This window comes from Lissotriton helveticus, chromosome 10, assembly GCF_964261635.1.
Source record: "Lissotriton helveticus chromosome 10, aLisHel1.1, whole genome shotgun sequence".
Lineage (NCBI taxonomy): Eukaryota > Metazoa > Chordata > Amphibia > Caudata > Salamandridae > Lissotriton > Lissotriton helveticus.
In genome coordinates, this window is record NC_136071.1 from 126,174,981 (window position 1) to 126,187,333 (window position 12,353).

The 12,353-nt window shown below is 41.5% G+C and overlaps 1 protein-coding gene across 2 annotated transcripts in view; it reads right to left on the minus strand.

Moving 5' to 3' along the window:
- Positions 1–9,541: 9,541 nt before the first annotated feature.
- Positions 9,542–12,353, minus strand: part of PRKAR1B (protein kinase cAMP-dependent type I regulatory subunit beta) — a 561,069-nt gene continuing 558,257 nt past the window's right edge. For both annotated transcript variants that reach the window (XM_078664907.1, XM_078664906.1), the window contains one exon: positions 9,542–12,239. In XM_078664907.1, the coding sequence (XP_078521033.1) occupies positions 12,067–12,239 (173 nt within the window). In that variant the 3' untranslated portion in view covers positions 9,542–12,066. The remainder of the gene's footprint in view (positions 12,240–12,353) is intronic.

Below are 12,353 nucleotides of genomic sequence, written 5' to 3' on the forward strand. Positions count from 1 at the left end.
TCTACCCAAAAGACAAGTAGCATTAGTGGATTTTAGGGCCATGCTGCCCGAAGAGAAAATCTTCTTTGCAGACTGATCCAATTTTTTTGAGTCTTTGTCTGCTGGTACCTGAGGAAACGAACCTGCAGACCTGTTAGAACATGCAGCCTGCACCACCAGACTCTCCGGAGAAGGATGCGAAGAGAGAAATTCAGGGTCACCAGGAACCACTCTGTAGCGTCTGGCAACAGACCTAGAAACAGCAGGAGCAGTCAATGGTCTCTTCCAGACCTCCTTTATCGGATCAGTTAAGGCACCAGTGAACGGCAGTGTAGGTTCAACAATAGAAGAAGGAGAGTGCAAAACCTCTGTAAGGATGTTGGGCGTGTACTCAACAGTAGGCAAAGTTAAGTTGAGAAGATCTGCAGCCTTCCTAATAACAACATGGTAGGGTGCCACTTCCTTGGATGGTGCATCAGAAACTGAAGGCAAACCCCACTCAGGAGAGAGCTCCAGACCACTAGCATTCTGTAGGTCTTCAAAATAATCATCATGATCAAGAAGCTCACCCTCTTCCACATCAGAATCTTCACCTCTTTTCTCTTCCAAGAGATGCTGAGCCCTGCGTCTCGACCACTCCACAAGAACCGAAGTCGACGGATCCGGTAACGACTCCGACGGAGCCGGTTCCGACGTCGAGCGAGGAGCTGGGGTAACTGGAAGACGAGACTCACGGACTGGCGTGGTACCTCGATCCAAACTACGAGGTCGATCCGGAGTCGGCGAAGCTGCATGCGGAGTCGAAGACCTCGGTGGAGCCGCACCGAGCCAAGGTGTAAGAGGCGCCGGCATAAATGGCACAAATGGAGCTGGGGCGTAAGATTGAGGAATGCCCAAGTTGAAAGCTAATGGACCCATGGGACCAACAGGTGCTCCAGCGGGGTACATTGCTCTGGAGTAAACTCTAAACAGTGCATTAAGGAAATGCGAGGGGTCCTGTCCAGGACCAGGAAAAGGAGGGTACGAACCTACCGGATGATCTGAAGGAGGATGTTCCGACATAGGCTCATTCTGACCTTCCTGATCCACAGGAGTTTCCATCGGAGTTGGAGTTTTAGGAACTACCTCCTCCTCTTCCTCATGCTCCGAAGAATGTTGAGACATCGGATCCGGTTCTTGTTCCGGAGCCGGAGAACATCCGAGAGACTGAGCAGGAGAAGGAGAAACAAAGTCCTTATGATGTTTACGAGACTTCTTCTTCGAATCCGAGGACTCCTTCCCCGAATGATGTCTAGAGCTGTGCTTCCTCCTCTTGTGTTTCCTCTTCGAGGAGCTCGAAGCGTGACCTGAAGCCGATTTGGATCCAGACCTCGATCTCTCCCTGGACCTCAACCTCGCTCCGGACCTCGACCTCACTCTGGATCTCGACCTCGACTTCGAACGAGAATTTTGCCTCGACTTCGAGCGTCTCGACGTTGACCTCGAAGATCTCCCAGTCTCTCTTCCTTTTATCTTTGCAAGAAGAAGTTTTGCCTCACGCTCTCGTGGTGCCTTAGGGTTCATTTTAAAACAAGACCGACAGTTCTTAACGTCGTGGTCTGATCCAAGACACCACAAGCAGTCGCCATGTGGATCGGTGATTGACATCATTCGAGCGCAAGACCCACATTGCTTGAAGCCTGTCTTCCTCGACGACATCTTCGATGAAAGAAGAAGAATTAAAGGAAAAACAGCAACACTGTAACAGTAGAAGAATACAAAGTATCGCAGAAGATCCCAAAAACCGTTAGCGTCGAAGACGCGGAAAAAAGGGAACTGACGTCATCACGCCGGCGTGGGCCTAATAAGGAGTCGGTGACGTCAGACGGAGTCACGCGCGAGGTCGTACTCCTGTGACGTCGTCCACGTCGGCGTGCTACGAAGAAAATTTCCGAACGTTGCTGACGCAGGGGGATATTCACAAGGTGAGGAATCCACACGGCAGATGTATCTATCAGAAACAGTCCTTTTGTCATTTTGTTACACTGCCGGAGCAACATGCCATGTAAATTGTAATTCAGAATTGGTGTGTGTTTTTGATATACTCGCTTTACTAACACAATGACATTTTAATTGCTGGTCTATTGTAGGCTTAAACCAGACATCATGGTGAATCAGCACAATGCTACAGAAGGAATTTTGGGACCCAACCACTAATCTGCATAATAAAGCATACCAAGAAATCTAGAGGAGATTCAAAGTGTGAAAACCAAGTCATACCTTTCAATAACACAATTGTCAAAAAACAGTTCTCATGGGTTTCGGGCCCTGCATCTTACAAATCCTTAGAGTATTTGGAGAAACTACTGGTCTACACACCAACCCTGCCAAATCCGTGCTCTTCCCTGTTTGTGGCAACCATGGTGGGCGGTACCTGGGCGACACAGCTGTCACATGCAATGGGAGGTTTTAAATATTTGGGCAGATTCGTGTCCCCATGCCTAAGATCTCACGGGCAAATAACATCAATCCATTGATTACGAGTCTCACTATACGGACGTTCCGCCATTTTTAAGATGGTTTCTTTACCCAGAATGTTGTACAGATTACAAAACTTCCCCTATAAAATTCCAAAATCCTGGTTTGCACAAGTCAATGCCATACAGAATACATTTCTTTGGAACGGAGGAGCGATTAGGGTCGCACTTCACACCTGTACACAATCTACGTATTGTGGGGGTATAGCAGCAGCCGATATCTATGCATATTACGCAGCCTCTCATTTACTAAATAATAAACGAATGGTGGTATAACCGACCCGGCTTTTGCAGTAGAGCATGCAGCAATAGAGGGGGCCTCCCTTCTCCAGCTCCTCTACAATACTAGAAACCTAGACACTGCCCCAGCAAGTAGAGTGGTGATACAGCTCTGGTGGACTACGGTTCGACAGATGGGATGGGACGGGACCCTCACCCAAACAACCCCATTGTGGCACGGTACATACCTCAGCCCGGTGGCGGCACTGGGGGGATTCCGCAGTCGGGACCAAGTAGGAATATCGACCCAGCGCGATGTCATCGAGGTACCACATTGAAATCTTTTCAGCAACTACAAGTAGAATTCCAGCTACATAGGACACAATTCTACAAATACCTATTGATCGGGGACTTGGGCCTACATAAAATCAGGCAAATCTATCAAACCTTAACGACCCATACACAGACGACGCGCAACAAGACTAGAAGAGTGTAGCAAGAAGACATCCCTGACATGAAAGGTGATGACTGGGCTGAGGGCATTGCTAGCCACCGGGAGCTGCTATGTCCACACGATACCGCATTATACAGTTCAAGTATTTGCACCGCGCATACTACACACGGGTCAGGCTCTGGAGGATGGGCGTTATCCAGTCCCCTACATGTTTATGATGTGAAAGGGAGGATGGGACATTTCTACATACAGTTTGGAGCTGCACTGCGTTGCAGCCCTTTTGGCGTAGGGTAGCATCATGTTTAAGGGAGGTGTTTTCATGGGAACTCCCGCTTGACCCACTGCTCTTCCTATTGCACAGTACCAATGACATTGGGAGAAATAAGTACAAGCAACATTGACTCTTCCTAGCCCTCACCATCGCCAAGCGCGATATTGCCCAAATGTGGAAGGGGACCTCTCCCCCGACTGTAGGCAAATGGAAGACTGAACTTAACAGATGTTGGGTGCGGCGACTGCGGTGTTTCTGGCCCATGGCTACCCCCAAAAACAGAGAACAGTTTGGACCTGATGGGCGACATATCGTGGGATTGATCTTCCTCTCTTACCATCCTCTGACCCCTGACAGGAACTACCACCTATGCACATATCCACTGACTAATTTGTTACATACCATGCCATAGCCCACCATTCGGTGAAGGTACCACCTGCACTTTTACTGGGATCTAGCACAGTCAGCATTTTGTTTACGTTATGTCACCTGCATGTTTCGTAGGTATTGCAATTGTTTGAAAATGTCGGTATTCCTGATTTATTTTGCTTCTTGCAGTTACTTGTAGGGCTAAGGCCCAAATCTCACTGGAACAACCAAATAAAATGTATTTAAAAAAAAAACTTCTCATAAACATTCATTTAAATCTGAGACTCTTTGAGTAACTTAAAGTTAAAGTATTATTTTCATTAATGCATCTTCAATATTCAAGAGTATTTATTCAAAGCGCAGTTCTGCTCCATCACTTAACCCAAATATAACAGGTTTAAAAATACAGAAGAAGTTTCATTGCACATACATCAAATAAGTACAGTAAGGCATTCAAAGGTTACAGCAGATTTCACATTTTTAACCATTAATCAATAATTCATATTATTGTGCCAAAAATCTTTGTACCGCCTACATTAATGATATTTGTCAGTAATGAGGCATCAACTGGCAAAATTATTAACTTTACAGGGTAATGACTTACATCTGTCCTTGGTATGCACCAAACTTTGAAACAAAACAATAGCAGAAGGAAAACATGTATGCAAAATATTGTAAATTAGAATAGCATCTCCTAAGAAAATAAATTGCACATGTGAGGAACATGAAAAGTTACAGAGAAAAAAGGACATATGTCTAGTTGTCTTGATATACATTTCCATGCCCTACTGTTTTTTTTTAATCCATTACAAGCTGTAATTCAAAGTGTATCAGGTACAACACATTTGTGTGCTTCATAACATTGTACATGCTAACCATGCAAACCAGTGTCAACCCTACTTCAGAGGTACTGACACAAAAGGGAAAGGGTATCTCACTTTGCAGCCAGTTTGCATTTGAAATTTTAATCAAGGTTGCAAATCAGTGTGAAATATGATGATTCTTCACTGCATGACCACTACCCATATGAAAATAAGTTTAGACCACCACTAGTATAAATATAACTTGTAGCGTTATCAGGTAATTCGTGTTTTCAGTCATGACCAAAGTAGAAGGGATAAGTACAGGTACAGGTGTTGCCTCGAAAAACAAAACAATGTCTACAGTTTAAAAACTGAGAAACCACATTTCTACATATTATCTCAAATATGTTAGATGGCTAAACTTCCAATCAATAATATACTAGATGAAACTGACAAAACATTCGATCTTTTTCTACTTTAATGCTTAGAACTATGGATAAAAGTTCCTCTCATCACTCAATTTCAAACCGGCCCACTCCATTAGTGCTTGAATAATTTAGTAAAGCCTAGTTCAGCTTTTAAAATACTTAGCAATGGAAAGAAAACAGCTTTAATGTATCAGGGGCTACATTGGGTTATACTGTAAGGTTTTCTTTTTTAGACTTTTTACATCATATCAATCTTAAGAAAAATCTCTAGACGTTTTCAAATAGAATGGGCCAGAGATCCACCACTTCGAGAAGGTGATAATTTATAATTTTCACTATTACTTTAAAATCAATTTCTACAGCAAATCTTTAATGCCTTTTGCTATACAATTCATAAACTTCAGCTTCCAAGTGCTAGACAGTTGGATCCAGTTGGCTCATCATACATGCATTGGCAAAAACACTGTTTGCAAAGGGGACTTAGATAACAAATGGAATATTTCAAGTAGCTTTCCTTGCACAAGTACGTTTTACTAATCTGCAGTAATGCATGCACCAGATTAAGGTAATTCCAAGCAATCTTAATTTTTTATTTTCAGCCCTAGCTATACATTAAAATTGCTCAAATATTAAAATCCAGGGCCACTTTGGTAACTATCGATTACTCCATGCCATAAATATATTGGGTACATCATGAATTTAGATTTAAAGGGCTAAAATTAAAGTTAACAGTAAGGCAACAGCCTTTCCTAAAACAACTTGTTAGCTGCCTTCGCCTGTAACACTAACACAAGATGGTCTCAAGAGGACATTTTTCAACCCCCAAATGGCATGTTTTTGACTGCAAATGTATTCGCAAGTCTTCAAATAAAAGTGTATTTAAGTTTGCATTAGGCCTATCTCTTTTTGAAGATATTACAAAATAACCATTACTGAAAAACAATGATAGTATATATTTTACCGAAAACTAAATCTTTGGGACGAAGCAATTGTTAGAGTTTCCAAGCTTTTACAAATGGCCGGTCACTATTGAAAGGTGGAATCATCTTATGTGTTTCATGCACTTATTTTTGAATATGTGGTTGACTTTTTTTTAACTCTATATGCCTACTGAACCTTTCTGAGCATATATTAGTGATTTTGTTTTGTGATTCTTTAATTGTCAACGGTGAAGTAAGTCCTCTTTCAACTATATTATTTTTGGAACTTTTTGTAAGCATTTTCTTCGTTGTGGACGTCCTCAAATTCTGTGAACTGTTTCCTGTCTTTGAAAGAGCGAGTTACAAAAGAAAAGCACTGTAATTCTGTATATCAATGAAAGCGTGAAAAGTAGAAGGCTGCCTTTTCTTTTCACTTTTAACAATATACAATCCAATCTTAATTTTCGTCCTTTCCGCTATTTTGCTTCTGTAGATGGCACATCCATATCTTGGATGGAGCATCGGATACACCAGAGACTTGACTATTCTCTACTTCAAGCAGCATCGTTTCTTGCTGAAAAGGCCTCTGAATCCTTTATGATTGTAAGGGTGGTGTTGGGGCCACATTTTTAAAGCCTATTGTAGATTAGCTAGACTTTCCATCTCAAATTCCTTCACACTTTTCTCCAGGAAATATATAGAGTATCGAAGAACATTTTCAATATGAACACCCCTGCTTTGCTCCACAGCACCCATTGTTGATATAGTTGTGTATGTACCCAACACAAGTGTGGGGCTGATATATAAGATGGTGGCGATGCACTACTTAGCAGACCAATGAATGCGGATAACATTGCTTGTAGAACGAATGCAGAGGTAGTGTGTGTTTAGTAGAGTGCACTATGCTTATCAGTATATGTAGTGAACTCTTATGTTAACCGGCTGGTTGTGCGGTGTATTGGTCATTTCAAACAAGTTTCCATTAAAGGACATTAGCCCTGAAATATGGTGAAGAAAGCATCATTAGATGAAACTTCAGATAAACAACAAGCCTCAGAAGAGAAGGTTGGGTAGGCTACAACTCTGTATTCTGAAAGTGCTTATCCTTTGTACTATGGGAATCTGCATCTTGAGGGCAACAGCTTGGATTTCTTGTAACATGGATTGCCTCCACTACCCTCTAGCAAGCATGAGAATGAATGCCAGGATCTATGGGCCAGATGTAGGTAGGCATTTACCGGTCGGTAACGGCCGAATTCGGCCGTGTCCGACCGGTAAATGGAATTTGAGATGTAGGGGGCATATTTTTACAGAATCGGTAAATTTACCGATCGGTAAATTTACCGATTCTGTAAAATACCGAATCGGTATTTTTACCGATTCGGTAAATTTGATATGTAGGTGGGACTCTTCTGAGTCCCACAAGCCTTACCGAATCGGTATTTTACCATCAAATTCAATTTGATGGTAAAATACCGATTCCGGTGTGCATGCACATGTGTGCATGCACACCTGTGCCATATGACAGGCAGATCTGCCCTTAGGGCAGGTATGCCTGCCACATGGCACCCGAACCTGTTTTGGGGGTGCTAGAGGGTGTCAAAGTGACACCCCCTGCACCCTTGTGAAATTCGGTATTTACCGTAAATACCGACTTTTACAGATTCGGTAAATCTACATCTGGATTTACCTACATCTCCCTCCTTATATTTTACCGATTCATAAATACCGAATCGGTAAAATTCGGTATTTATGAGTCGGTAAAATATATTTACCTACATCTGGCCCTATATCTAAATCACAAACAGTAATTTCTTAAGTCGAGCAACTTACCATGCCACAAATGAGAAATATTAACAGAACGTCTTCTGAACTCACTTAGTGCTCCCTCAAAAAAATTACGTGGGTGAAAGAGAACTTTTCATTATCTAAACATCAAAAAGCCCAGCTCCACATACTGAATGGGTATCAGGTTTTTTTAAACTAGGAATTGCACAAATTACAGATAAGAGGAATGCGTTAACACCTCCGATGATCTTGCAAGTTCAGTAATATGAGACTGCTGCAAGCTCCTACTGGATACAGTGAGATTGAAGCTGAAAGAACCAGGGACTGGTTATTGTTTCATCCTTTCGCCTACCTTTAAAATGACTTTTGACCACGGAAAACAAGGATCCAGACAAGCTACAGGACAACTTAAGTTCAGCTCTATGTGTCAGATCCGACCACTTCTGCTCTCTCCTATCATTCATTTTCTTTGTCTGCTATTAACCAGGATTCCATCCAAGCATAAATACACCAATATGCCTTCACACCTCCTATCCTATACCAGTGGGAGTGTTCATACAAGCTGCAGGCATTCAAGGCACCTGTCCCCATCACTGTATATGAGCTCTCTATGGACTGCTGCCCATTACTGAGGGCGTAGCCCGATATTTCGAATAGCGCCAAATATACAGCCAATTTGCCACTTCAGAATGATTATAAAGTCCTTGTATGTCCTATACTACATTTTCCTTTCTTTTCAGTCTCTATCAATACATCTGATTGTGAAGTTATCAGTGTGCTTTCAAAAGTTCCATATTCTTTGTCATGCAACCATGCAGCAAACTCATATTTATTCAGCTTCGACTCATTCCTCATCTGGTTTTCAATTTTGATGTATAGTTTATCTTCTCTCTACAAGATCTAAGGACTAACCCTTCTCTTCTGTCATTTTGACAACACCTGAAAGGCCATCTCTTTAGCTTTACCAGAATTTATTTATCCAAAACTGATGCATTCTCCACTCTAGACCTCGAACCCAACTTCCCTATGTTTCGGCTATATCTATGTTGTTCAACTGTAAAGAGCCAAAATGCTTTCTAGGTGCAGGAGCGTAATATAAAACCATTAAATAAATAAAATATGATTACCGGGAATATTAAAAACATACCCACCTATTAAAAATATTTACAAAACTCTGTTGGCTGCAGAACCTCAGGGCCTCTTGCTACTTTTAGTCTCCAAAACCCTTTTTTTAGAGTGCGTGGCAACTGTTTCTGGCAGTGGCATCTTACCTTATGAATCAGTTCCTGAGTATAAGCTTAATGTCCTCTTGTATCTATAACTCCCACATAGCCTTAAGAACAACGAAAGATCTATCATGTAAGAGTGTGTAAAAGATGGAGCATACATTGAGTCAGAATTTAATATTCTTCCATTTGTGAGATTATTGAATAATTCATGTTTTACCATAAGTATTCTTAAGGCATCTGATAATAGGTGTGCTTCTGGCTGAGTGGCATTTCATATGAATCATGTTCCCATTTCTCATTCACGACCTGAAAGGTAGTGTTTAAAACATTTGTATTGGAGGAAAATAATTTTATGGTTAAAATGACATGGTTTATTGATTCATTCTCTCCCCTTAGTTCTCTATCTGACACCTTTTCCTCTGTTATGAGGGATGAAATGAAGGCTACCTTGAGAGGCGAAAACACCGCCTACTTGGTAAACGAGTTGATAGAATGCACAAAAGCCTTCACCCATTCTGTGGAACTTTTCATTCTGCAGAACATATATTGAAGAGAAGAGTAGTTCTGCTTTACTAAAAGTCAACATTATTTTATTGAATGTGAATACCCATATCTTGTACAGCCGATGTAAAAAGACGATTTACCTGTAAGGTCAGAGAAGAGTGATTCCAATGAATACTCATTGTGGATGTATGAAGCAGGGCCCAGGAAATATGAACTTGTAAATGCTATATTAAGCATTATACACTCCAAAAGGCGTATACAATGACAATGAAAGTGATGATGCCCAAACGGATGCACACCAGTCATCATTCTCCAACCAACTATTTTCCACTTGTGATAAACGTCTGCAACATTAGACCTTAGAGGTGACTAACAGCCTCATCAAGGAGAACGGTAAAGATTATGATTGGTAGAACTCACTGGAATGCTTGCTTCAAGGATACATTTTTCACACAGTTCCTGAGCATTTCTCAATCTCTCAACTGACTTTAATCATTTGTCTGACATTGACACTTTCATGGCAACCAAGCTAATCTTTATCACCTAAGTAGATATGGAGCTCCAACCCCATAATCCAATAGATTAATCCCTATTCATGAATGACCAGCAGATTTGCATTTGATGCATAGAACCACTGCTACTGAACACATCACTTTTAGTAATGGGGGCGGGGGAGATATTGTGGATCTGCTTTCCCAATTTCCGCTTCTACCACACAGAAATCTTATTGCACTAAGCCTTCCCTGGACCAGACCTATCTTTATTCCCTCAGCTTTACCCAGAGTCGACTATCCTTTACAGAGCTTTAGCCTACTTATGTTAATCTTTTTCTCTCAATATGAATGCAAAGATAAAGTCTTTAAGAGTACCCGTGCCACCCGTACATGTTTTGGCACTGCAATGGGCTTTGTTAAAGAAAACGGTGAAGAGTCCTTTCTCTGCTAAGAGCATGTTCAATGATTTATCAAATATCGCATGGATTCTGAACATTCTGAGCATGATTAACCTGGCCCGTCACGGGGCCAGGTTAATCTGCGTCCTCCGGAAAGCACGTATAGCCCTGCCCCCTTTAAAATGATTATACTTTGAATGAATGTGAGTTTTCTGCCATACATAGACGTCAGTTTGTTCACAGAGCTAGCCCCAACTGAATGCACAACTGTCAATCTTTCTTCGTATTACCATGGCCCGCAGATTGACCAGGAATAAATCTGTGTAACAGTATAGTGGACTCGGGCGTGCTATTTCAGAAGGTCAAGGGTAGGCACCACAATGAGAATACTTAAGTATCACTGTGTACTTATATAAAGAGACGTTCGTCGTTAATTATTTCACTGGCTGGATCTATGAGACCTACTATCACAATAATGTGCCTTTGACATTGAAACTGGATTATCACTGATATTGCATTTCTTCCTTTTAATAAGCGTATAACATTGCGATCTTAGTAATGGCTTTGCTAGTTGTTCAGTGTAATGCTTGAACAGTAGCTTGCTTTGGTTTAATCTCTCCTACTGCGGACAATTCTTTGTGTCCTTGTATTTATTACACTAGTAGCTTTCTTCAGGAGGGCATTATTAATGCTGTAATATGCGGAGGGCATTATTGACGCTGTAATTTGGACAATTTATCAGTGGGTTTTCTAAGTATACATTTTTACTAAAACAGATAGCTTGGTTGTGTTAATACTATCTATTCAAAAGTTAGAAATTATATAAACAAATTAAATCTTTTCTGCACGCCCTAACAATTTAGAGGATGGAAGTCCCTTGGAAATTGACTTCCTGGATTCAACAGCTTTGCTTTGCTATGGGGAATGGGGTGGGGCAATGGGGGTGGTGGGCAAATAACATGCATTGTATCGGTGACGGAGACATTTTCTACTGGAAAAAGGCAATTTTGCACTGCCATTAATCAACCAGTAAAAAATTCCATTCACTGTAACCGATCAAGAAAGAAATTGTAGTAGCTGGTGAAAATGCTGGTGAAAAACTGTCAGATCACTATCACAATATTATCATTCTGTCACTAGTACAATGCATGCAATCCTGCTCTAGATGTTTGCAGCAGCAGACAGATTGAATGGCTTTAAGATGTGTTGGAGACCATAAGCGAACTCGCACACAGGTCTCAAGAAACACAATCTGCAATGGTTATCTCTGTAAACAGCAGTGCTAGACAATGTTCTGATTTGTCGCTTTATAGAAATGATTTGGTAGTGATATGTGAACTTTCAGAAATTGTGACACCAAAATTGCTATACATTGCAGCAGGATTTACCCGTGATATACTTGAGTGAAAGGCATCAGAGAAGCGAGAGTGGATGGTTAAAATAACTATTAACTTTAAGCTCCAGTCAAGGTATCTAAATAGTAGGCAGATGAAGGTGTGTTGGCTTACATGCAAGATTTCACTTCAGATTAGACCCTAAAATGTTTACACCCTCCAAGTGTGGTCCCCTGAAATGTATATCTGCGGCACTGACAAAACATAAAAATACACAGCACTACATATTTCTCATAAAGCTGCACATGTCAAATTTAAGAGCACAAAGGAACACATAGGCAGCAATCCTGGTGGATCATCTTAGACTGTTAGGGAAATGAAGCTGTTGTATCTTTGAATGTTCCTCTTAAGGATTTCGGACACCGGCCCGAGTACTCGTTCGAAGCGTGGGCGATCCAACCTCACACATTTCAGTGGCCCTCGCGCCACCACCGTCGCAGCCCTGGGTCGATTCAGCAACAATGCTATTTCACCTAAAAGGTAGGAATGTACATTCAGTTATTGAAACTCATCCAGCCCACACTCCTCATAGGCTATCGATATCTAGAAATAAAACAGTGCGGGTCCGCTGTGCTTATCCTCAGGCT